The sequence below is a fragment of the Saimiri boliviensis genome, chromosome 17 (genome assembly GCF_048565385.1).
Source record: "Saimiri boliviensis isolate mSaiBol1 chromosome 17, mSaiBol1.pri, whole genome shotgun sequence".
NCBI lineage: Eukaryota > Metazoa > Chordata > Mammalia > Primates > Cebidae > Saimiri > Saimiri boliviensis.
The window spans coordinates 7,778,563-7,801,934 of record NC_133465.1 but is presented as its reverse complement, the minus strand read 5'-3'; the positions used below and the strand labels follow the sequence as shown (position 1 = coordinate 7,801,934).

Here is a 23,372-nt window from a genome sequence, read left to right as displayed (position 1 = left end):
TGCAGTGGGCGGGGCTTACTGGCAATAGGTGGGGCTTGGGTATCTTTGGGGCCGCCTCTTTTTGGGAGTGGGCTTGATTTGAAGCTGAACAGGAGGAGCCTGCGGGAAAAGGGGCGGAACTTTGAGAGAAGACCGGGATCTTTGGAAATTGGCCGGAGCGATGGGGGGGTGGGGCGTTCGAAGAGGCTATCAACTTGGAAAGTGGGCCAATCCGTGACGCAAATCCGCTAGTCCCGCCCTCAACCCCGCCCCCCACTTCTTAGCTCCTCCGCTCCTAATTGGTGTTGGTTTCTCCGCCCGCCAGACGTCTTCGCCACTCTGCAGCGGTTTTACAAAGGTGGGTGAAGAGCTCAATGCTGAAGTGAACACGCCCCGGATTGGGCGCCTGTGAACCTTATTTGCATGGGCTTCCGGGATTGGCTGGCCTCTTGGCTGGCCTAGGCGGCGTTCGTCCCGTGCGTCCTGTTCTACAGCTATGGCCGGGTCAGCGGCAGCTTTCCGCCGCCTGGGCGCTTTGTCCGGAGCTGCGGCCTTAGGCTTGGCCTCCTACGGCGCGCACGGTCGGGGGCTGGGGACGAAGCTGGGACTGTGCCTGGGACGTCCTCTGGGGTCTAGTGCATGGGCGGAACCTGTGGGAAGTCCCCGGCCTCATGTTTATCTGCCAGCCCGCGGAGCCTGAAGCCTTTTGAAGTCCCCCAGCCGGGTCCAATTGGTTCCCAGTACTGCCCGAGCGTGTTCCCACCAATCGGAAGCTTCCTGGGGGTGGTGCCGTTTCTCGTCGGTGTCCACCTGGATCCCCTCGGATTGGGGGTGGTCAGGGCTGGCACTGGGACCGGTAACCTTTGCTTCTTTTCTCCACAGGCGCCCAATTCCCAGATGCCTACGGAAAGGAGGTGAAGTAATTGCGCTAGGGCTCCCTGATTCGCGGGTCTCTGAAGGCACAAAGTCTGGGGACCACTGGGGAAGTGGGCCGGGAGTGGGAGGCGAGCCTCGGATCTCTAGACCAGCAAAGGCCAAAGGCTCTGTAAGCCAAAGGCCTGGGAGCAAGCTGAGACTTCCCGGGTGAGGTGGGGACACGAACTTCGGTCCCTGTATCATCAGGAGATCTCAGGCACCTGCACTGCCTACTATATCCCTTCGTTTCTCTTTTCCTTACAGCTCTTTGACAAGGCCAACAAACACCACTTCTTCCACAGCCTGGCCCTGTTAGGGGTGCCCCATTGCAGAAAGCCCCTCTGGGTAATCTTTCCCTGGGCCTAACCCCTCCTCTGGGTAGTCTTATCCTGTGCCTAACCCTGACCAAGACCCACACCCTCCCTCTCAGCCTGCCATGTTCTTATAGTCCTGTTTTCTGTGCCATGTCTCCTTCAGGCTGGGTTACTGCTAGCTTCCGGAACGACCTTATTCTGCACCAGCTTTTACTACCAGGCTCTGAGTGGAGACCCCAGCATCCAGCCTTTGGCCCCTGCGGGAGGGACCCTGCTACTCTTGGGCTGGCTTGCCTTGGCTCTTTGAGCTTCCTTTTGCTTAATTACTGGGTTTTCTGGGCAGTTTTTTAAAAAACAGTTGGAGTAAAAAGAGGATTAAAAAGGAAAGGCAAATAAACTTTGGCGTCTTTGTTCATCTAACCTCTTGGAGGAGAACGAAGGGTGGGGATTCAACCTCTGAACTCCCTCCATTTCTTAAGACTTAATCAGCGAGCCTTAGGTCTGGGGATTCTGTCCACTTCAAGTTACCTTGTTATCATGTTCTTACCGTGGTAGGCATCAAAATCATAAAGAATGCTTGAAATAATGCAGATTCCGCCGGGCGTGGTGGCTCACGCCTATAATCCAAGCAATTTGGAGGCTAAGGCAGGCGGATCACCTGAGATTGGGAGTTCAAGACCAGCCTGACCAACATGGTGAAATCCCGTCTTAAAAAGAAAAAAAGAAATAATGCAGATTGCTACTGAAGTGCTCTTTCGGTCCTGAGAACCTGTATTCTAATAAGCTCAACCTTGTGATTCTGATGCTCACTAGGTTTTTCATTTGTTTAATTTATTTATTTAGTGACTATTCTTATTTTGAGATGGAGTCTTCCTCTGTCACCCAGGCTGGAGTGCAGTGGCTCCATCTCAGCTCACTGCAACCTGTACCTCCTGGGTTCAAGTGATTCTTCTGCCTCAGCCTCCCAAATAGCTGAAGATTACAGGTGCCCGCCACCACACCCAACTAATTTTTGTATTTTTAGTAGAGACGGGCTTCACCATGTTGGCCAGGCTGGTTTCGAACTCCTGACCTCAGGTGATCTGCCTGCCTCAGCCTCCCAAAGTGCTAGGGTTACAGGCATGAGCCACCAAGCCCAGTCTGTTTTATTTTTATTTTATTTATCTATTTATTTATTGAGATGGAGCTTCACTCTTGTTGCCCAGGCTGGAGTGCAATGCTGCGATCTCGACTGACCACAACCTGCACCTCCCGGGTTCAAGTGATTCTCCTGCCTCAGCCTCCCTAGTAGCTGGGATTATAGGCATGCACCACCACACCTGGCTAATTTTGTATTTTTAGTAGAGATGAGGTTTCTCCATGTTGGTTAAGCTGGTCTGGAACTCCCAGCCTCAGGTGATCCAGCCACCTCTGTCTCCCAAAGTGCTGGGATTACTGGCATAAGCCACCCCGCCCATCCTAATTTTATTTATTTTTTTGAGGCAAAGTCTCACTGTTTCCCAGGGTGGAGTGCAGTGGCATGAGCTTGGCTCACTGCATCCTTCCCCTCCTGGGTTCAAGTCATTCCCCTGCCTCAGCCTCTCAAGTTGCTGGGATTACAGGCATGTGCCATCACACCCACCTAAGTTTTGTATTTTTAGTAGAGATGGGGTTTCACCATAATGGCGAAGCTGGTCTTGAACTCCTGACGTCAAGCAGTCTACCCACCTCGGGCTCCCAAAGTGCTGAGATTTTTTAAAATTACCATAGGATCATGGTTTTCAGCCCTGTTGTTAGAAAAATTTATCAAGCACCCACTTACTCTAGAAGTGAGGATTAAGGCAAGGCACGATAGGAGTGTCATTAGTTACAAAATACTTTGGGGTTCAAAGCAGGGACAGATCATCATGTTTGGGCATCAGAAAATGCGTCACAATGCTTGCCATGATCCTTAAAGGAGCTCTATTGTGTGGAAAAAACAATGAACAAAGAACAAGACGGGGAGGAGAGGGGTTTGGAGAAATGGGGGTCCTCAGTGTGGGCTGAGTGAGTTAGGCAGGAAAGGAGTGAGAAAAGGTGTGAGGGCAGGCTGGAGTGCAGTCACAGCATCTGGAGAACTGGGGCCAGGTGCCATGGCTCGCCCCTGTAATCCCAGCACTTTGGGAGCCTGAGGCGGGCAGATCATGCGGTCAGGGGTTCGAGACCAGCCTGGCCAGCATGGTGAAACTCCATCTCTAATAAAAATACAGAAATTAGCCAGGCATGGTCGCACACACTGGTAGTTCCAGCCACTCGGGAGGCTGAGGCAGGAGAATCTCTTGAACCGGGAGGCAGAGGTTGCAGTGAGCTGAGATCACACCACTGCACTCCAGCCTGGGCAACAGAGTGGGACTCTGTCTCAAAAAAAAAAAAAAAAAAAAAAAAAAAAAAAACAGATGGCCAGTCATGGTGGCCCACGCCTGTAATCCCAGCACTTTGGGAAGCTGAGGCAGGTGGATCATCTGAGGAGTTTGAGACCAGCCTGGCCAACATGGTGAAATCCTGTCTCTATTAAAAAAAAAAAAAAATTAGCCAGACATGGTGATGTGTGCCTGTAATCCCAGCTAGTTGGGAGGCTGAGGCTGGAGAATCTCTTGAACCTGAGAGGCAGACGTTGCAGTGAGCCGAGAATGTGCTATTTATTGCACTTCAGCCTGGGCGGCTGAGCAATACTCTGTCTCAAATAAATAAATAAACAAACAAACAAAAAATTAGCCCAATGTGGCGGTTCACTCGTCATCCCAGCTACTCAGGAGGCTGAGGCAGGAGAATTGCTTGAACCGGGGAGGCAAAGGTTGTGGTGAGCTGAGATCATGCAACTGAACTCCAGCTTGGGCAACAGAGTGAGACTCAAAAAAAAAAAAAAAAAAGAGAGAGAGATGAAATGGGGTCTCACTATGTTGGTTGCCTAGGCTAGTCTTAAATTCCTAGGCCCAAGCAATCCTGCCTCAGTCTCCTACCCAGTTACTTGATAGGCTAAAGTGGAAGGACAGCTACAGCCTGGGCAACACGGTGAGATGCTGTCTCTAAAATCATTAAAATAATGTGATGGCATTTGCCTGTAGTCCCAGTGCTCAGGAGGCTGAGGCACGAGAATAGCTTGAGCCTAGTTTTGTTTTTGTTTTTGTTTGAGATGGAGTCTTGCTCTGTTGCCCAGGCTGGAGTGCAGTGGCATGATCTCAGCTCATTGCAGCCTCCGCCTCCCAAGTTCAAGCAATTCTCATGCCTCAGCCTCCTGAGTAGCTGGTCTTACAGGCATGTGCCACCACGCCCAGCTAATTTTGTATTTTTAGTAGAGATGGGGTTTTTCCACGTTGGTCAGGCTGGTCTCGAACTCCCAACCTCAGGTGATCCACCCACCTCGACCTCCCAAAGTGCTGGGATTACAGGCGTGAGCCACCACACCCTGCCTGACTAATCTTTAAAATGAAGAAATATTGTGATCTACGAGTGTACCCTTAATTATGCCACCTCCTTGTATATAAATGCTTCAGTGGCTCCCCAATCCCCTCAGAAGATAGTCCAGCATCTCAGCACAAGGCCCTCCACCATTTGGTCCTGTCCTTGTCTCTCTGCTGACCTTCTCCCAATCCTCAGGCCAGCCCCTAGGAATTCTTCAGGTCTCTAATACTCTTTGTTGCTTCAGGGAAGCCTTGAAAGCTGCTGTTACAGGATTCAGGAGCTCAGTAGACCCCAGTGTTGGTGATAGAAATTCTGGAATTAAAAGTATGCAGATTGTATTTAGAGATAATGGAATGAGATGAAATTACCTAAAATCTTCTCACATAGAGAAAGAATCTGCACACTTTTAAAAATGCATACCTTTAGGCGGGGCGCAGTGGCTCACGCCTGTAGTCCCAGCACCTGTAATCCTGGGAGGCGAAGGCAGGAGGATAACATGAGTTGAGGAGTTCCAGACCAGCCTGGCCAACATGGCGAAACCCCGTCTCTACTAAAAATACAAAAATTAGCCAGCGAGGTGGTGTGTGCCTGTAATCCCAGCAACTTGGGTGGCTGAGGCATGAGGATCGCTTGAACCCAGGAGGCAGAGGTGGCAGTGAGCCGAGATCGTGTCACTGCCCTCCAGCCTGGGTGACAGAGCAAGACCCTGTCTCAAAAATTAAAAATAAAAAATAAATGCATACCTTCAGAAAAATTAAACATACCCTCAAAATATTATACAGATTGTACTTTATAAAGCATACACAAAAATATAAATTAAAAATGAAGACAGCTGGATGTGGTGGTGTATGCCTGTAGTCCCACCTACTCAGGAGGCTGAGGCAGAAGGATCGCTTGGGACTAGGAGTTTGAGACAAGTGTGCTAAGATCAAGCCTGTGAATAGCCACTGTACTCCAGCCTGGACAACATAGCAAGACCCCATCTCAAAAAAAAGAATGAGTGACTTAAACTTTTCAGTGACGTACTATTGCATTGCAAATAGATTCCAAGTGCCATCCCACTGCCTGAAAGGCCTGCACTGGCCATCCGAGCCTTGACTCTTCGTCACTACGTGGCATCTGCATTGCCAACCCACCACATTTTCTTCTGCCTCAATGTTTTGAGCTGCTCTTTTCAGCATGTTTTACCAGTTATTCTTTGTGCCTAGAATACACTTCTCCACTTTATGCATAGTTAGTTCAGCTTCAATAGGATCACCTTGGTGAGGCCTTCTAAATCTGAAGGAGTGCACCCTGCACCATCCAGCTGTTCACAGCCTCTCTGTTCTTTTTCGTTTTGTTTGAGACAGGGTCTCATGTTGTCACCCAGTTGGAGTGCAGTGGTGCCATAAGAACCGGCTGCAGTCTCTATTTCCCCAGCTCAAGCAATTCTGTCACCTCGGCCTCCTGAGTAGCTGGGACTACAGGTGTGCACTACCATGCCTGGCTAATATTTAATTATTTTGTAGAGATGGGGTCTCACCAGGCATGGCGGCTCACACCTGTAATCCCCACACTTTGGCAGGCTTGAGGGGGGCAGATCACAAGGTAAGGAGTTCGAGACCAGCCTGGCCAGCATGCTGAAACCCTGTCGCTACTAAAAATACAAAAATTAGCCGGGCATGGTGGTGTGCACCTGTGGTCCCAGCTACTCAGGAGGCTGAGGCAGAAAAGTTGCTTGAACCCAGGAGGCAGAGGTGGCAGTGAGCCAAGATCATACCACTGCACTGCAGTGTGGGCGACACAGTGAGACTCCATCTCAAAAATGAAACACAGATGAGATGCGATCTCACCATGTCGGTTGCCTAGGCTAGTCTCAAACTCCCAGGCCCAAGCAATCCTCCTGCCTCAGCCTCCTACCCAGTTACTTGGGAGGCTAAAGTGGGAGGACAGCTGCACCCCAAGCAGTCAAGACCAGCCCGGGCAACACAGTGAGATGCTGTCTCTAAAATCATTAAAATAATGTGATGGCATTTGCCTGGAGTCCCAGTGCCCAGGAGGCTGAGGCACGAGGATAACTGGAGCCTAGAAGTTTTGTTTTTGTTTGAGACGGAGTCTTGCTCTGTTGCCCAGGCTGGAGTGCAGTGGTTCGATCTCAGCAAACTGTAGCCTTTGTCTCCCAGGTGATTCCCAAGTGATTCTCGTGCCTCAGCCTCCCAAGTAGGTGGGATTATAGGCATGTGCCACCACGCCCGGGTAATTTTTTTGTAGAGATGGGGTTTCACTGTGTTGGCCAGGCTGGTCTCAAACTCCTGACCCTCAGTGATCTGACTGCCTCAGCGTCTCAAATGCTGGGATTAGAGTTGTGAGCCACTGTGCCCGGCCAAGCCTAGGAGTTTGAGGCTGCAGTGATCTCTGATGGTGCCATGGCACTCCAGCCCGAGTGACAGAGTGAGACCTCAGTCTCATAGATGAATAAATAGGCTGGGTGTAATGGCTCACACCTGTAGTCTCAGCACTTTGGGAGGCTGAGGCAGGTGGATCACTGAAGCCCAGGAGTTCAAGACCAGCCTGCACGACATGGCCAAACCTCATCTCTACAAAAAATACAAAAATTAGCTGGGCCTAGTGGCACATGCCTGTCTTCCCAGCTACTCGGGAGGCTGAGGTGGGAGGATGCCTTGACTGGGAAGCAGAAGTTATGAGTGGAGATCATGCCACTGCACTCTAGCCTGGGCAACAGACCAAGACCCTGTCTGAGTAAATAAATAAGGCCTCAGAGGGGAACTCCAGAGTGGCCCAAAGGGGCTAGGTACAGTGGCTCACACCTGTAATCCCAGCACTTTGGGAGACCAAGGTGGGAGGATCACTTGAGACCAAGAGTTTGAGACCAGCCTGGCCAACAACCCCTTTTCCACTAAGAATACAAAAATGAGCTGGGCATCGTGGCAGTAGCCCCAGCTACTTGGACGGCTTAGGCAGAATTGCTTGAGTCTGGGAGGTAGAGGCTGTAGTGAGCCAAGATCACACCACTGCACTCCAGCCTTGCTGACAGAGTGAGATTAAAAACAAAAAACCAAAAAACAGAAAAACCAGAGTGACCTAAAGGTCCAGTGGCAGAGCCAAGGCTGGGTCCCCAGGCTTCTGCCTTCCAGTCCAGTGCTCTGACTGCATTTACGTCCTTCATCTCAGAGGGCATCTTCATCTGGCCTTCTATGATCTCTCTGACCTTCCCCTCATTAACTCCATTCCAGCCTTGTGGGTCTTCTGCCTCAGGACCTTTGTCCCTGCTGTTCCCTCTGCCTGAAACACTTAACAAGTCATCTGCACAGCTTGGTCCCTCACCTCCTTTAGGTTCTTGCTCAGCTATTGCCTTCTGGGTGATGCCTTCCTAGCCTGCCCTCTTTAATTATTTATTTTGAGATGGAGTCTTGTTCTTGTTGCCCAGGCTGGAGTGCAATGGCACCATCTCAGCTCACTGCAACCTGTGCCTCATGGGTTCAAGAGATTCTCCTGCCTCAGCCTCCGGAGTAGCTGGGACTACAGGCGCCTGCCACCAGGCCTGGCTAATTTTTGTATTTATTTATTTTTTTAATTATTTTTGAGACAGAATTTTGCTCTTGTTGCCCAGGCTGGAATGCAACGGCGTGATCTCGGCTCACCACAACCTCTGCCTCCTGGGTTCAAGTGATTCTCCTGCTTCAGCCTCCCGAGTAGCTGGGATTGCAAGCATGCGCCATGATGCCCGGCTAATTTTGTATTTTTAGTAGAGACGGGATTTATCCGTGTTGGTCAGGCTAGTCTCAAACTCCAGACCTCAGGTGATCTGCCTGCCTGGGCCTCCCAAAGTGCTGGGATTACAGGCGTGAGCCACTGCGTTCTGTCACGATCTTTCTAAAACACACATGACCTTCTCTGTCCCAAAAATGTCTCGGTGGGCTTCTTGCTGCCCGTGGGGCCAAATCCCAGCTTCCACATGGCCCCCAGTGTCCGTGGACTGCACTCCCTCTCCAAACTCATCTCTTGCCCAAGGCCAGGACTGGCCCTGGCTCAGGATCCAGTCGAAGAGACTCGTCTCAGGGTCCTTTTCTGACCGCGCTTCCTTCTCTGGTCCCCTGGGCGCCCTGAGCACGCTCACTGACATCGTTTGGCGGCCTGTCGCCCGCGTGGCTGGGGCACCTGCAGAAAGTGCTGTCGCTGAGAGGTGCCCGTGTGGGTCACCGCTGCGCCAGGGAGGGCAGAGGGCGAGGTCGCCCCTGGGAGGCAGAAGGGGAGCCAGGAGCCAGTCCTGGAAGGCAAGGAGTGAGAGTGAAGGGTGTTTCGCTGCGTCAGCGTGGCCCGACCGCCCTTGGGAGGAGGAGCCCAGGGGCCAGGGCGGCGCGGGCCACCCTCGCCTCCCACCAAGGGCGCTGAGCACGCAAGCCCGCCGGCCCAGCGGGGTTAGCCGGGCCCCGGCCCAGCCGCTGCCCTCCGCAGGCGCTCCTACTCTCCCGGCTTCTGCAGTCCGAGCGGAAGGGGCGGGAACGCCGGCGACTGCCGAGGGACGAAGCGCAAGCTCGGCTTCCCTGGGCAGCTGGCGGCCTCCTTCCTCTCGACGCAGACGCGCTGCCCAGGAGAGGGCGGGCCCGGCGGGTCGCGGGGCGGGGCCGGGGTCCGAACCCGGGCCCGCCTCCGCCTCCGCCAGCACTGGTGAGCCGCCGAGTGCTAGGCACCGGGCTGTTTTGGGGGCTCCAGGTGAGCGGGGGCACAGAGGGATCAGGGAGACCGTCCTCGAGGTGGGGCCGTTGGTCTGATCGCGGGTCCATCTGTCCTGCCGTCCGCCCACAGACGCCTCCGCAGAATGGGAGAACAAAGGGAGGGGGCGGTTCTGGGGCCCCCTAGGGAATCCAGGGTCCCAGGTACCCAGCCCCGGCCACTGACACTTTGGGTTTCTCCCCGAGTCAGAGGCGCCGCCCTAGAGATTCTGGGCCGGCGCCGGGCGCAGCTGCCTCTCCACATTTGCCTGTCCGTCTTTGTGTCTGTTTCTGTGTCTGTCTGGCTGTCTCAGAGTTTGCCATCGCTTCCAGAACTAAGCCACCCAGACACCAACATCCCGAAAACCCCAACCTTCTCCCATGGCAGGTAAGTGCGCGCAAGGCCAGGGGTCTCCGTTATCCCCCCACGGACTTGGGAGCCGGGTGCGAACACATCCTCCCGGAATGTGCTCGGACTGGCTGGGTGGGGCCCCTCCCTTCCTTCCGGGGAACCTCCACCATGCTCCCCTGCCCCATCTTTCTCTGCCTCTTCGCACCACATTTCCCCCGAGCCTCGGGGTCCATGGGCTGAGGAATAAGGCGATGAGGCCTCGGAGCCCTTTCTAATCTATCCTGCCCCCACCCCTTTACAGGCTACTTGCCCCCCAAAGGCTACGCCCCTTCGCCCCCACCTCCCTACCCTGTGACCACTGGGTACCCAGAGCCGGCGCTACATCCTGGGCCCGGGCAGGCGCCAGTGCCCGCCCAGGTACCTGCCCCAGCTCCCGGCTTCGCCCTCTTCCCCTCGCCCGGCCCCGTGGCCTCGGGATCTGCTGCCCCCTTCTTGCCAGTGCCAGGGGTGCCTTCTGGCCTCGAATTCCTGGTGCAGGTGAGTGGGAGGCGGCGACGGAGGGAAGGAGGGTGACTGGGAGGGGACCCGGGCGTCCAGATGGGCCGGCTGATGTGCGCACCGCCCTTCTCTCCCAGATTGATCAGATTTTGATTCATCAGAAGGCTGAGCGAGTGGAAAGTAAGTGGAAGGAGTAGGAGGTTGGACCTCGTGATGGTGGCCGGGATGGTGGGCTCCTGGGCGCGCGAGGCTCTATAAGTCTCCCCGTGTCATCCCTGGCAGCGTTCCTAGGCTGGGAGACCTGTAACCGGTATGAACTGCGCTCTGGGGCCGGGCAGCCCCTGGGTCAGGCGGCCGAGGAGAGCAACTGCTGCGCCCGTCTGTGCTGTGGCGCCCGCCGGCCGCTGCGTGTCCGCCTGGCGGACTCCGGGGACCGCGAGGTGCTGCGTTTGCTCCGCCCGCTGCACTGTGGCTGCAGCTGCTGCCCCTGTGGCCTCCAGGAGGTGGGCGGGAGGGATGGGGCCCGGAGGGCGGGCCTTGGTGGGGCGGGCCAATGATGAGATCCGCCTGAGACTAGACCTGGCTCAGGTGGGAGTGGGCAGGTGGGGATGGGAGGTTGAGTGAGAGGGCCAAGTAGACAGATGATAGAGCTGGGTGATAGAGACCGTGCCTCAACAGTGATCCTGTCTGCTTCCCACTCCAGATGGAAGTCCAGGCTCCACCAGGCACCACTATCGGCCACGTGGTACAGACCTGGCATCCCTTCCTCCCCAAGTTCTCCATCCAGGATGCGGATCGCCAGACAGTCTTGCGAGTGGTGGGGCCCTGCTGGACCTGTGGCTGTGGCACAGACACCAACTTTGAGGTATCAGGAATACCTAGAGATTCTTGGGATCTTCATAAACCAAGATGACACCTCCATGAGGCAGGATGCCTAACACTAAGGTCAAAACCTCAGCTCATCAATCCAAATCCACTGTCACTCCTACCGCATTTCCAGCATTCCTCCGTTTGTAAATTGGATGGCCCCGTGCTATAAAAATCCCCCTTTTATGAGCATAACAAGGAGGATTTCATCTTAAGGAGCAATTCTGATTATTACACATGGCCCTGAGATGGGCAGGAAAAAAATCTAATGCCAGCCTGGATTTAGGGTGAAGGATGATTAAGTCTGCGTGGGCTGGTCCCATGTGGCTGCTGTGTATGAGTTCGTGAGCCCAGCCCAGGCCCTGGAGCAAGTACGATTTTTTTTTTTTTTTTTTTTTTTTTTTTAGACAGAGTTTCATTCTCGTTGCCCAGGCTGCAGTACAATGGGGCAATATTGGCTCACTGCAACCTCCGCTTCCTGGGTTCAAGTGATTCTCCTGCCTCAGCCTCCTAAGTAGCTGGAATTACAGCCACCATGCCCAACTAATTTTTGTATTTTTAGTAGAGACGGGGTTTTCACCATGTTGGACAGGCTGGTCTCAAACTCCTGACCTCAGGTGATCCACCCAGCTCGGCCTCCCAAAGTGCTAGGATTACAGGCATGAGCCGCGACGCCCAGCCACAAGCACAATTTTAACATGTTAACATCCTGTGGCTTGCCCTGCTAAAGTAGAATCCAAATGACCCTTCCATTCTGAAATCCAAGTCTGTCCTTCTCACTGTGCATCCCTGTCACCAACCTGGAACTGGAGATCCCAAGTGGTGAGAATTTCAGAGTGAGGCCTTGGGAAGCACCTTGGATTCTAGAAGACAGAGGCACTCCACAGACCCTTGAGTTGTTTTTTTTTTTTTTTTTTTTGAGATGGAGTCTCGCTCTGTCACCCAGGCTAGAGTGCAGTGGCACAATCTCGGCTCACTGCAATCTCTGCCTCCCAGGTTCAAGCAATTCTCCTGCCTCAACCTCCCAAGTAGCGAGACAGGGTTTCACCATGCTGGCCAGGCTGGTCTCGAACTCCTGACCTCGTGATCTGCCCGTCTCTGCCTCTCAAAGTGCTGGGATTACAGGCATGAGCCACCGTGCCTGGCCTGACCCTTGAGTTCTTTAAAGGATACTTCCTTGTGCAGGTAAGGGAGAAACAACAGGTATAATCTCGTAGACTTTCCAACACTTCTAATGAGGTACCTATCTAAGGCTGCTTTGAAAAAATGAGTCACCCTAGTAGCCAAAGGGAGATTCTGTGATGGGAACCAGTTGGGAATAAGAACTAATAACTGCGTGGGAATCTCTGGGTGGGAATTTATAGGCTGTAGGGTTCTCATAGGGCCAGTGTCCCTTTCACTTAATTATAAATGGTCCATACTTGCGGCTGTACCCTTAGGACCATGGCAGGAAATGCCCCAGAGCTATAGGACAGTGCAGGAAGGGGATGGCAATGACACAAAAGGAAATCACTCCAGTTGTAATCACTGGAGAATGAGCACTGGAAAAGGACCAGGAAGTAACGGGCAGCAACTACCCACATCGGCAGGCCCTGTTGCTGTGTGGCTCAGAGAAGCCAGTGGAAATTGTGGTCCTCAAAGGCTACTGACTGCTGCCCCTCCCCACAGTAGAGAGGCATGTATCCCCTCTAGATGAGGTTCTCATGCAGTGCTGGACAAGGCCCTCCCCTACTTTGCATTAGAGAGAAGGCACTCTTTGGGACAGACACAGCCTTCTAGGAGCCTTCTTGGCTGGTGAAGTACAGCCAGAATTCAGGCAGCTTTCCTTGCCCTTTTGGCCAGGGTACTTTGTGCAGGACACAGACTGTGCCAGTTGTGGGTGGCAGGGGCATTGGGAACCAGAGCAGTTAGCAAACAGCTATACCCTACGGGGATTGGATGAGATCATGCTTCCATTTCTCCCATCGCTGATACTCAGTTAGGTCATGCATCACCTTCGGATAGCAGCAGATCTGAGTCTGAATCCTGATTTTGGTTAGAGACTTACAGCGTGATCTGGAGTGCCTCAGTTTCCCCAGCTGTCATACTTGGTGATGGGAACCGGTTGGGAAAGCGATCACTGGGTGACCTCTAGAAGGGAAGGTTCACTGAGTGAAGAGCCTGTAAATTCATACATGCGACTGTGGGAGTGAGACCGGAGGCACGTGAGACTGGCCGCTTACTCCTCAGTTGGCTCATTCCTGCCTCCCCGCCGACAGGTGAAGACACGGGATGAATCCCGAAGTGTGGGCCGCATCAGCAAGCAGTGGGGGGGCCTGGTCCGAGAAGCCCTCACGGATGCGGATGACTTTGGCCTACAGTTCCCACTGGACTTGGATGTGAGGGTGAAGGCTGTGCTGCTGGGAGCCACATTCCTCATTGTGAGTTGGCTGCCCCTGTCCCCACCTCCTGCCTGTCCTTTGCCGTCAGTTGAAGCTTTATGCATTTCCTGGCCTCTTGCTAGGGGAAGGTCAGGGATAGATGTTGGAGGGGGGGTCAAAGTTCCAGAGCTGGCCTGTCACAGCCGAGCTGGGCTGGCCCTGCCGGATCTCCTGGTGACAGTGGCCTCCTCTTAGGACTACATGTTCTTCGAGAAGCGAGGAGGCGCTGGGCCCTCTGCCGTCACCAGTTAGAGGCCACCATGGTGTGAGGAGACCATCGCCTCAGCCAGAACTCCAGATGGTCATCTGCCCTGGCCCTCCTCTGGGCAGCCCCTTTCCTCCATGTACACTGCAGGGGACAGAAGGTGGCCCCCATCCCTACCCTACTCCCTGGCCTCCTGCCCCTGTGGTCCCCAAGGAGGGGCAGCCCTTCTCCTGCTACCTCCCACCACTGCCCCAGCAGTCCCTCGGCACACAGGCATAACAGCTGTCAAACTTTCCCTACGTACGCCCTCCCACCCCCTTTCAGGGCCTCTGCTCCAAAGGAGGCCTCTGGAACCCTGGACTCTGGGGTTTTATAAGAGGGCTGGGGTGGGGAAGGGCAAGCTGCACCAAAGACGGTGGACATAGCCACCCCACCCCTGCATCTGCTCAGCTAATTAGTTCAGCTTCAGACCGTGGCACTCAATGGGGTCTCCACCTCCCCAACAATAGCTGCAGGGGGACCCCAGTGCCAACTTCCTCTCCCACTAGGGCCCTGCCCTCAGCTGGTGCTTGCTGCTCTTCCTGTGCCTTATTTAACCGCCCTTCCTTCCCTTGCCCTAGGAAAAAGGCTGCATCTTTGTATGTTACATTCATATAAACTTTGTAACTTTTTGGACATTGGAAGACGTATGTAATAGGGAAGGGTGGAAGGAGTTGGTGCCAGGAAAAACAAAGGGGAATGTGAGGGCTGGGGCAGGGGCTGGCCGGTCTCATGATCCATAGTGCCAGCATCAAACGTCCTTGAGCGCAAAGAGCAGTCGTCATCACCCACCATGGCCCTGGACCAAACAAAGAGAGTTTGGGCCTCATACCCCAAGTCAATATGGCGGCTTCCATCATCCAAGATGGCTGCCCCACAGTCTAGGGCGATAGCAGATGGCAGTTCAGGATGGCTGTTCACATGGTCCAGTGTGGCCCCTTGATCATCCTCTCTAGCGAGTAGAAGCTTCCTCTGGATATGATGTATAGCAGCTCTTTTCTTCCAAGTTGTCCTCTTGTTTGAGAATGTAGTGGGCAGGCTAGAACCTTCTTGACCCAGCCAAAGGAGCTTCAGCCTTCAGAGGCCAAGGAGCATGGGAAGCAGGAGACACTTCCCAGTGCCCAACCCTGGGCTCCTCCCCAGGTGGAAAGTCTACCCCTGTCAGGACCTTGTTCTGGTTCTGCTTGGTCCCACGTGGTCAGGCCCTCAGGGGCCTAGGCTTTTCATGTTGGTGTCCATGCCCACAGAAGCGAGCTCAGGGCCTGGCCAGGACATAGCGACTGGCAGCTGAGAGGTCCCACTGGTAATGCTCTAGGATGCGCCGGCAGTCAGCCCTGGACCGGCTACTCAGGTGGAAGAGCTGGTCTACCTGTGGAAGCAGGAGGGTGGGCTGCAGCTGACTGCCAGGTGGCAGGGACAGGAGAGGAGGGACGCCAAGAGAAGGGGCTAGCTTTTTTTTCCTTTTTTTTTGAGACGGAGTTTCGCTCTTGTTACCCAGGCTGGAGTGCAATGGCGCGATCTTGGCTCACCGCAACCTCCGCCTCCTGGCTTCAGGCAATTCTCCTGCCTCAGCCGCCTGAGTAGCTGGGATTACAGGCACGCACCACCACGCCCAGCTAATTTTTTGTATTTTTTAGTAGAGACGGGGTTTCACCATGTTGACCAGGATGGTCTCGGATCTCTTGACCTCGTGATCTACCCGCCTCGGCCTCCCAAAGTGCTGGGATTACAGGCTTGAGCCACCGCGCCCGGTGGCCTTTTTTTTTTTTTTTTTTTTAAGACTCAGTTTCAGTCTTGTCTGCCAGGGTGGAGTGCAATGGTGCGATCTGGACTCACTGCAACCTCCACCTCCCAGGTTCAAGCAATTCTCCTGCCTCAGCCTCCTAAGTAGCTGGGATTACAGGTGATCGGCTAATTTTTTATATTTTCAGTAGAGACAGGGTTTCACCATACTGGCCAGGCTGATCTTGAAATCCTGACTCAGGTGATCTGCCTGCCTAGGCCTCCCAAAGTGCTGGGATTACAGGCATGAGCCACCACGCCTGGCCGGGGCTGGCTTTACCTTAAGGTTCTGGATGGCTGAAACCACATCTCCCCTAGTGGCTCCCAGTGCTGCCTGGCACTCCTGGTGGGTGACTCCATGCACACTCAGTTCCACCTGTGACACACAAAGCCTCACTCAGGCCCCTGCCCCTGCATGTAGCCCCTTCCGGACACCAGGCCATTTCAGTGAGACCTCACCTCCATAATCTTCCTCTGCAACTGAGGATCGGGCAAGAGGCCTCCAGAGAGGACAGCGGCTTTGCTAGCTCCAGGCGCTCCCATGGGCTGATTGTGTGGGGGTTTTCTTTTGGGCCAGGGAAGCCGCTCCCTAGGGAGCTGGCTGGGCTGAGGTGAGCTAGAGGATAAAGGTGGGCGTGGAGGCAGGCCTGGGGGTCCCTGGGGTACAGCTCTGGCTTGTCGAATCTCAGGGGGGCTTGAACCACCCCCTGTGGGGCGAGGACCAAGGGACAGAACTGACTCCAGACTCCTGGAAATGCCTGCACAGTTGAGAAAGAAACAGCTTGATCTCGGCTTGCTGCAGCCTCTGCCTCCCAGGCTCAAGTGATCCTCCCACCTCAGCCTCCTGAGTAGCTGGGTCCACAGGTGTCTGCCACCACACCTGGCTAATTTTTCTATTTTTGTAGAGACAGGGTTTTGCCATGTTGCCCAGGCTAGTCTCAAACTCCCGGACTCAAGCCATCCGCCCACCTTGGCCTCCCAAAGTGCTGGGATTACAGGCATGAGCTGCCGCACCCCGCCCACTCTCTGTCTTCATCTATGCTGGGCTGGATGGTTTCCGCAAGTATTTGCAGATGAGCTGTGGTTCATGTGTCAGGTAGGACAATAGAACAGAGGTGCACATGGACACCAAGGCCTAGGCGGAGGGCCCAGAGTGTGGAGGTGTTCTTCAGTAGGAAAAGCAAGAGGGCTTCCTATCTTTGAAGATTTCAGTCCACCTAGGATGCCAGCAGACAGAATTCAGAGGAAGGAAATAATAGATGCAAAGGCACGGATTCAGGGCAGGGGGTCAGAATTGAAGGGCTGGTTTGATCTCCTCAGAGACCCCGGAGTCCCACCACACCCACCTTTCATCCTCTCGAGGGGTGCATTCCTTCTCTGGCCCCGTGCTGGAGGCACATCCCAAAGATTTGCTTTCTTTCTGTCTCTGTTGGAGAGAGATCCAGTTCTTCCTCCACACCAACCCTCCCCATCCCACAGATCAATATCCCTTCCCCCCACCAAAAAAAAAAAACCTCACGGGGGAACCTAGGAGACCCAGGGCCCAGGGAGGAGGGTGCAGCTTCACTCTGGTCCTGTCTCCAAGCTTCCTTTCCAGAGAAGTCCCTAGACTTTGTCAGTTCTCCCAGCCCACCCCTGTCCCCCACCCTTTCAGGTCCTCACCCATCTATGCTTCCTGGGTGTTGATCTCCCCGGGCAGGGGTGCCTCTGTGGACTGGACGGGTGGCTGGCAAGCCCCCTGCCTCTGCCAGAGTCACTGCGGAGGCTGGGAAGCTGCCCACTTTGAAGGTGCGACCATTCTGGCCCTTCCAGACTGTGGAGTCAGGGCTGTGGAAAGAGGAGCTGGTAAATAGGATGGAAACAGGCCGCAGTTAGGGCTGGACCCTGGCCCACATTCAGCTCACTAGGCTATGTGCCTTGGAGCCGCGTCTGCCTGGAGGAAGGGAAGCCGTTTCGCTAATGTGATAGGGCTCTATGGACCAGCAGTGGCTCCAGCAGGGAGGCTAGAACCATGCTGGAGCATTCAGGGCCCAGTGGGGAGAGAAGAGACAGAAGATCAGGGTTCAAGGAGCTGGAGAGAAGCAGAGACGGGATCAGGAATCAGGAAGGTTGGGAGGGTATCCTCCTGGGGATGCTTGGGAGGCATGGGGCTGTCACCTGCCCTCGATGACTGTGATGGGGTCACCAGGCTCCATCCTCAGGGCGCCTGGCTCTGTGACATCCCTCACACAGCATCCTTCTGAAGGCCAGGCCTGTGGAGACAGGAGGAAAGGGTGGCTGGGCTTGTGGCCTGAGTCAGAAAGGTAATAATGGGAGCAGGAATAAAGAAGAGCCCCGCTCTGTATGTCGCCTGTGCTAGGCCCAGGGTGGGACTCTCCCTGTGCCCCAGTTGTAATTCAGTGAGGGAGGCAGACCTGGATCCCATGACAAACAGGTCAGGGCTCAGGGAGCGAGAGAGGAGGGCCCTGGCTCTATCTAGGGGCACTGACGGGAGCATCACCCCGTACTCTGCTTTTACTCCACATCCGGGCCCGTCAGATTCCTCCCAAGCCCCTCTGGGAAATTTCCACGGCTCTGCAGCCCCACGGCCTCTACCCTCATCCAGACCTCCTCATCTTTCTCTGCTTCACAGCCACTGTTGCCTACCTGGTCCTTCATCCTCGTCATCAGCCCTCTAATCCATTCCTGCACCACCCAGAGTGTTGTAATTGGCAGAGCGGCTTGTCACCGCCCTGTTCAGTAGGCTTCCATGGCTCCCAAATGCCTTCAGAGTGAAGACTAAACTTTAGCAGTAGAGTGTAGCAACTTAGGGAACAGCTCTGAAGTCAAATCGATGGGCTCAAATCCCAGCTCCTCCATGTATTGTGTGACTTTAGGCAAGTCACTTAAACAGTCAGTGCCTCAACTGCCCATCAGTAACATGGAGATAATAATAATTACCTCATCCAGGCCGGGCACAGTGGCTCGCGCCTGTAATCCCAACACTTTGGGAGGCTGGGGCGGGTGGATCATTGGAGGTCAGGAATTCGAGACCAGCCTGGCTAACATGGTGAAACCCCGTCTCTACTAAAAATACAAAAATTAGCTGGATGTGGTGGCAGATGCCTGTAGTCCCAGCTACTCAGGACGCTGAGGCAGGAAAATCGTTTGAACCCAGGAGGTGGAGGTTGCAGGGAGCTGAGATCCCACCACTGCACTTCAGCTAGGGTGACAAAGTGAGACTCTGTCTCGGTAATAATAACCTCATCCAGTGGTTGAGGGAACTAAATGAGTGAATCTGCATAGTGCCGACGTAGAGCGGACACTGCAGCGTCCCCGACAGGTCAATTGCTCTACACGTTAGTTAGCTTAACACACCTTGCAAAGCCCTCCATGACACAGCTCCTGCTCACTCGGTGGCCTCATTACTTCTATTTTCCCCTCCCATGCCGAACGTTTCTCTTCCTCTGCCTGTCAACACCCACTGCAGCTGACTGCTGTCTCCTCTACGGCCCTTTTCTGCCCCAGACACAGACCCCAGCCTTTCAGCTTCCATCTGTGTAGCCTCAAGCCGCCTCCCCAGAATTCTGAGCTCCCTGCAGGTAGGGACTGCATCTGATTTGCTCAGAGCTGAGTCCCAGGGCCCAGCACAGGCATCTGGATACGTCGGTCTTTGTATGGCACTCTGGAAGGGCGAATGGAGGGCAGAGAGACTGTGTATCTGGTGAGCGAGGGGGTCCCCACCTCTTGCAGCAGGTCTTCCAGGTGGGTAAAGCTAGGCCGGTCAGCAGGATGGGGGGCCCAGCAGCGCAAGGCGAGGGAGTAGAGGGTCCTGGAGCAGAGGGGGGGCCTAGGCAGCCGGGCTCTGTCCTCCAGCCGCTGCAGGATGAGGTACGGTGGGACCCCAGCCCAGGGTTCCTCGCCCCCGGAGAACATCTCCCACAGCGTCACCCCAAACATCCACACGTCCGAGGCAGACGAGAAGGCTCCGTGGCGCAGGCTCTCGGGGGCACACCTGCAGAAGCAAGTGGAGCTGAAGAGGGCCGGACACGTGCTCCTTGGCGCTCACCTTCCACGGAGCACCCCAGGGCGCTCCCATCGTCCACAGAAGTCCCCTTTTCCAAGGAGGATAACCCCTCCTGTCCCAGCCTGCCTCAGAAGCCCGGCCCCCTCCGATCTCCCTCGGCTGTTGCCCTCCCCATGCGCCCTGCTGGGAGCCCGACCGCCCCCGCCGCCCCAGCTCACCAGGCGTAGGGGATGGGGCGGGGCCCGCCCATGACGTAGCGGCCCCGGGCGCCGCTCAGAGGCCGCACCAGCCCGAAGTCCGCCACCTTGATGGTGCGCGCCGACGCCAGCAGCAGGTTGCGCGTCGCGAGGTCTCGATGCACCAGCCCGCGGGCCCCTAGGTAGGCCATGGCCCCCGCCAACTGCCGCAGGAAGAGGAAGAGCAGGGCCACAGGCAGTGGGGGTGTCGGGGCCGGGGCCGTTAGGCGCGCGTGCAGGGAGCCCAGTGGCGCCAGCTCCATCACCTGCGGGAGGGAGCACCGTGCCGCGTCAGCCGGACCCACAGGACTCTGGCCGCCCACGCTCGTGCCGCACGGCTCTCGGGGAAGCAGCGGCTGGACCTGCTCACCATCTGCAGAGGCTGGCCCAGTACCAGGCCGTGCAGACGCAGCACGTGCGGGTGCTCCAGGTTCATCATGACCGACACCTCTCGCAGGAAGTCCCCCAGCTCTGTGCCCACCGGGCCTTCAGGACCTACCCGGAGGGACTTGACAGCCACTGGGACCTGGAGGTGGGGGGAAGCGCCTTCAGGCATTGCGGGCATGAAGAACAGAGGGGGCAGCTGGCCTGGATGACGCAGGCTCCCCGGACACTCACACTCTTGCCGCTGGGCAGCGTCCACAGCCCTCGGTGCACCACCCCAAAGCAGCCGGAGCCCAGCAGCTCCCTTCTGCACACAGCACCCTCTGGGATCAGACACTTGAGTCCGCCCTCTGGCTCAGGCAGGTGCAGTGGGCCCTGCGAGGGCAGGGTGGGCTCCTTGTGCTCAGGGGCAAAACCTCCAAGGATCTGAAACAGGGGTGGGAAATCCGGTATGTAGAGCTCTGCATCTCCTCCCTGCCCTCCAACCCCGCCCCCCCCCATTCCTAGGCCCAGGCTGTCCCACCCACAACACAGACCTTGTAGACCCAGTTCTTAGACTTAGGCCCGGATCGTTGCCTCTTTAGAGCTTCGGACAGTCTGCGCTGGGCTGTGGGAGGCCAGAATCAGGGCTGGGGTGGAGGTGGGGGTGGGGAACAGTGCAGAGAGATTTCCAGGGAAGAAAAGGGCTGGGAGAGGGTTGTGGTTGGGGGAGGCAACTGATAGGCTGTGGACAGAGAGAATAGGGCCTGGGGCAAGGGTCGCTCACCAGGCCGGCCCATGCCAATGCTGTCCAGGTCCTCAGGCTTGACAAAGTCGAAGTGCTCTGGCCGAGTGACATTAAGCTCCTCAAGGATGGGCCAGTAAAATTGGGCCAGCTGGATGTCCCGGAGCAGCTTTAGTAGCCACAGGGAGCCAGCCTCAGGAAGCATGTCTGGAGGAGGAGTCCCTAAGGATGGCAGCACTCTCCTTCAGCTGTTCCACCCAGGGTAGGCCCTAGAGAGATCCGGTTTCCAGCTCCACCTGCAAGTCATCAGAAACACTCAGGTACAGAGGTAGGGACACAGCATAGACAGTCAGGATCGCTGCCACTCACACACACAAACCCCAGGTAGAATGTTCCTTATGCCCACAGCATCCGGGTACTCTATCCCCTCACCGATGAGTAACCTGTCCTGCTCACACCTGCAATTTTAGTACACTGCCTGCTCCCACTACAGACTCCAGGTATGTTCCCCTCCTGACTCGGAGATAGCATGGCACATCACACACCCAGAAATACTGCTCTTTTAGACCTGAGCACACAGTGGCACATACACACCTGAGACACTCACTCATACACACCTGAGACACCTCCCTTTCTCCAACATGAGACGTGTTTGCCGACCACACACACTGGAGATGCCCAGATATGCCAACCACACTGTACCTCCGACATGTAGGTAGAGCATGTACACACATGAAGGTACATTGCCTCCCACACACGGCCACACACACATACTGAGACCTACAGATACGCTGCAAAACACACCCGAGACTATAGATACATGTCCGCTTAACGCTGAAGCGTTCCAGCACGCAGTCACAAAACACCCAGGCTGACTGCCACACACGGTGCACATCCATGTCCTTCCATGAGATGTTCCTTGTACAGCCATGTCACATGCACGGGACACGGCAGTTCACGGCCTCCAAACACCTAGACACCACCCCACTTCGCTAAAACATGAAGGTCCACATGAACACAACACACAAGACGTTGAGGTAGAGCAGACACACGTACCTGAGCTATGGGGGCATAGGGCTCCCTCAAGCCAAAAGAGGTCCAGGGTAATGCCTCTCCTCCACTGGAGGCAGCCACATTTGAAATCAAATCAGGCATGGTGATGGCCGCTAGGCTTAGGTGCTGCCTGCGGAGGCGCTGAGGCTATCAGGTACACAGCCTCACACCCACCTGAGCTCAGCCCCAGGTACAGATCCCTGGCGGCAGCCTGAATCACTCTGTCTAACTTGGCTTCAAGGCAACTCCACCAACCTTTATTAAATAACACACACCTGGAGCCCTCCCTTCCCCTACGGTCTAAGCAAGGAGGAAGAAGAAGACCGAGGCTGGGGCTAGTTGGAAACGCACAGGTGGGCTCAGAACCCGGTGCCAGCAGGGGTTGGATGGCGAAGGAGAAAGCCCAGGACCCTGGGGGACCCCGGGTACAAGGCCCTGCGTGCCTGGTGGGAAGGGGGGAGCGTGGGAGAAGGGAGACAGGAGGGAAGGACTCGGGAGAAGGGGACAGGCCCGGTACCCCACAGACTCGCCTCCAGAGATGGCTATTCCTCTGCCCGCGCCAGCCCTGGCCCCCTGCTGGGTGCGGACCCCCCCCCCTCACCTGGCCGAGGCGGAAGCGGCGACTGCGGAACCTCCCAGGCTGCCTGGGCTGAAGAAGGCGGGACAGGAGTAAATCCTGCGGAGGGCGGGGACCTGGCGGCTGGCCCTGGGCTGTCGAGGGCCGGGCCGCACCCCCGAGTTCCCTGGTAGGGCAAGGTGACGGTGGCGAGGGCGGCTGGCGGCCCCTCCCTCCTCCAGGCCAGATCACCCGGAAGGTGAGAAGCCCCCTTTCCTCGTCCTCTGCTCGCCTTCCTTCATGTCTTTCCACTTTTCTCCCAAGAACTTCCCACCCCTCCCCAGACTTTGCTCCTCTGTCTCTGTCCCCCATGCCCTCTCTTGCCAAATCCTTCTCCTCTCAGCCAGGACCCCACCCCTGAAGCGAATAAGCATCCGATAAGAGCTGTCCTGTCCAGGCACGGGGAATAAAGGCTAAACAGGACGTAGTTCCTGCCCTCTGGCAGGGGGTCCAGAACTTCCTAGCACTCTTTGCTTAATGAAGCCTGGAATGGGGCCAGGGCAGAGAGATGTTGATGTTGGTACAGAGAGCAAGCCCCAGACTAGAAAGAGTCTACAGTGGAAGCTGCTGTTGATCATGGACAGCATTCCATGCCTCAGGGCACCCTTCCCCATCACTGACACGGCTGGGCTTCATTCCAGCATAACGCCTGCCCTCCATGTAAGCTCTGCCGAAACCAGCGACCTGCACACTGCTACATGGCCTGTGCCCAATGGGACTCAGTCCAGGACCTTTAAGAAGGCCCCAGGGAGGAGCATTTCTCCCACTTTCCTCTGGGGTCCCAGAGAGGAAGCCGCCAGGACATCTAGTCTGCCCCCGTCCCAAGGAAGGATACGTGAACATAGCAGCT

The 23,372-nt window shown here is 55.6% G+C and overlaps 3 protein-coding genes across 6 annotated transcripts; 2 read left to right on the top strand and 1 right to left on the bottom strand.

Annotated features, from left to right (window-relative positions):
- Window positions 1-420: 420 nt before the first annotated feature.
- On the top strand, window positions 421-1,605 carry TMEM256 (transmembrane protein 256). Its single transcript, XM_003929164.4, has 4 exons — window positions 421-560; window positions 862-893; window positions 1,159-1,239; window positions 1,372-1,605. The coding sequence occupies exons 1-4, from the start codon at window positions 476-478 to the stop codon at window positions 1,513-1,515; spliced, it is 342 nt and encodes a 113-aa protein (XP_003929213.1). The 5' UTR covers window positions 421-475; the 3' UTR covers window positions 1,516-1,605.
- Window positions 1,606-8,211: 6,606 nt separating this feature from the next.
- Window positions 8,212-14,357, top strand: PLSCR3 (phospholipid scramblase 3). Of its 3 annotated transcripts, none has more exons than XM_010339778.3 (8): window positions 8,212-9,341; window positions 9,655-9,728; window positions 9,994-10,229; window positions 10,328-10,370; window positions 10,473-10,630; window positions 10,894-11,055; window positions 13,316-13,477; window positions 13,673-14,357. In XM_010339778.3, exons 2-8 carry the CDS (start codon window positions 9,722-9,724, stop codon window positions 13,727-13,729), a joined length of 825 nt encoding a protein of 274 aa, XP_010338080.1. In that variant the 5' UTR covers window positions 8,212-9,341; window positions 9,655-9,721; the 3' UTR covers window positions 13,730-14,357. The 3 variants fall into 3 exon arrangements, with proteins under 3 accessions (XP_010338080.1, XP_010338079.1, XP_074244234.1); XM_010339777.3 differs by having other exon boundaries at window positions 8,214-9,341; window positions 10,473-10,693; XM_074388133.1 differs by lacking the exons at window positions 8,212-9,341; window positions 9,655-9,728; window positions 9,994-10,229; window positions 10,473-10,630.
- Window positions 14,350-22,566, bottom strand: TNK1 (tyrosine kinase non receptor 1). Of its 2 annotated transcripts, none has more exons than XM_003929161.4 (13): window positions 22,508-22,566; window positions 20,896-21,149; window positions 20,666-20,736; window positions 20,364-20,555; window positions 20,116-20,271; window positions 19,728-20,011; window positions 19,227-19,497; window positions 17,661-17,755; window positions 17,166-17,330; window positions 16,850-16,929; window positions 15,963-16,261; window positions 15,784-15,879; window positions 14,350-15,090 (listed from the first exon to the last, which is right to left on the bottom strand). In XM_003929161.4, exons 2-13 carry the CDS (start codon window positions 21,056-21,058, stop codon window positions 14,977-14,979), a joined length of 1,986 nt encoding a protein of 661 aa, XP_003929210.1. In that variant the 5' UTR covers window positions 21,059-21,149; window positions 22,508-22,566; the 3' UTR covers window positions 14,350-14,976. The 2 variants fall into 2 exon arrangements, with proteins under 2 accessions (XP_003929210.1, XP_010338081.1); XM_010339779.3 differs by lacking the exon at window positions 22,508-22,566 and adding an exon at window positions 21,910-22,494.
- Window positions 22,567-23,372: the final 806 nt, after the last annotated feature.

What these genes read in the sequence shown, in the direction of transcription:
- PLSCR3 (XM_010339777.3), top strand. An exon ending in GAAGGCTGAGCGAGTGGAAA is followed by an intron (nt 10,371 to 10,472) that starts GTAAGTGGAAGG and finishes CATCCCTGGCAG; the next exon opens with CGTTCCTAGGCTGGGAGACC. An exon ending in GCCCCTGTGGCCTCCAGGAG is followed by an intron (nt 10,694 to 10,893) that starts GTGGGCGGGAGG and finishes TTCCCACTCCAG; the next exon opens with ATGGAAGTCCAGGCTCCACC.
- TMEM256 (XM_003929164.4), top strand. Translation starts at nt 476, where the DNA reads ATGGCCGGGTCAGCGGCAGCTTTCCGCCGCCTGGGCGCTTTGTCCGGA. An exon ending in GGCCTCCTACGGCGCGCACG is followed by an intron (nt 561 to 861) that starts GTCGGGGGCTGG and finishes TTTTCTCCACAG; the next exon opens with GCGCCCAATTCCCAGATGCC. An exon ending in ATTGCAGAAAGCCCCTCTGG is followed by an intron (nt 1,240 to 1,371) that starts GTAATCTTTCCC and finishes TGTCTCCTTCAG; the next exon opens with GCTGGGTTACTGCTAGCTTC.
- TNK1 (XM_003929161.4), bottom strand. Translation starts at nt 21,058, where the DNA reads ATGCTTCCTGAGGCTGGCTCCCTGTGGCTACTAAAGCTGCTCCGGGAC. An exon ending in CATTGGCATGGGCCGGCCTG is followed by an intron (nt 20,737 to 20,895) that starts GTGAGCGACCCT and finishes GGCCTCCCACAG; the next exon opens with CCCAGCGCAGACTGTCCGAA. An exon ending in TGGGCCAGCCTCTGCAGATG is followed by an intron (nt 20,012 to 20,115) that starts GTGAGCAGGTCC and finishes TCCCTCCCGCAG; the next exon opens with GTGATGGAGCTGGCGCCACT.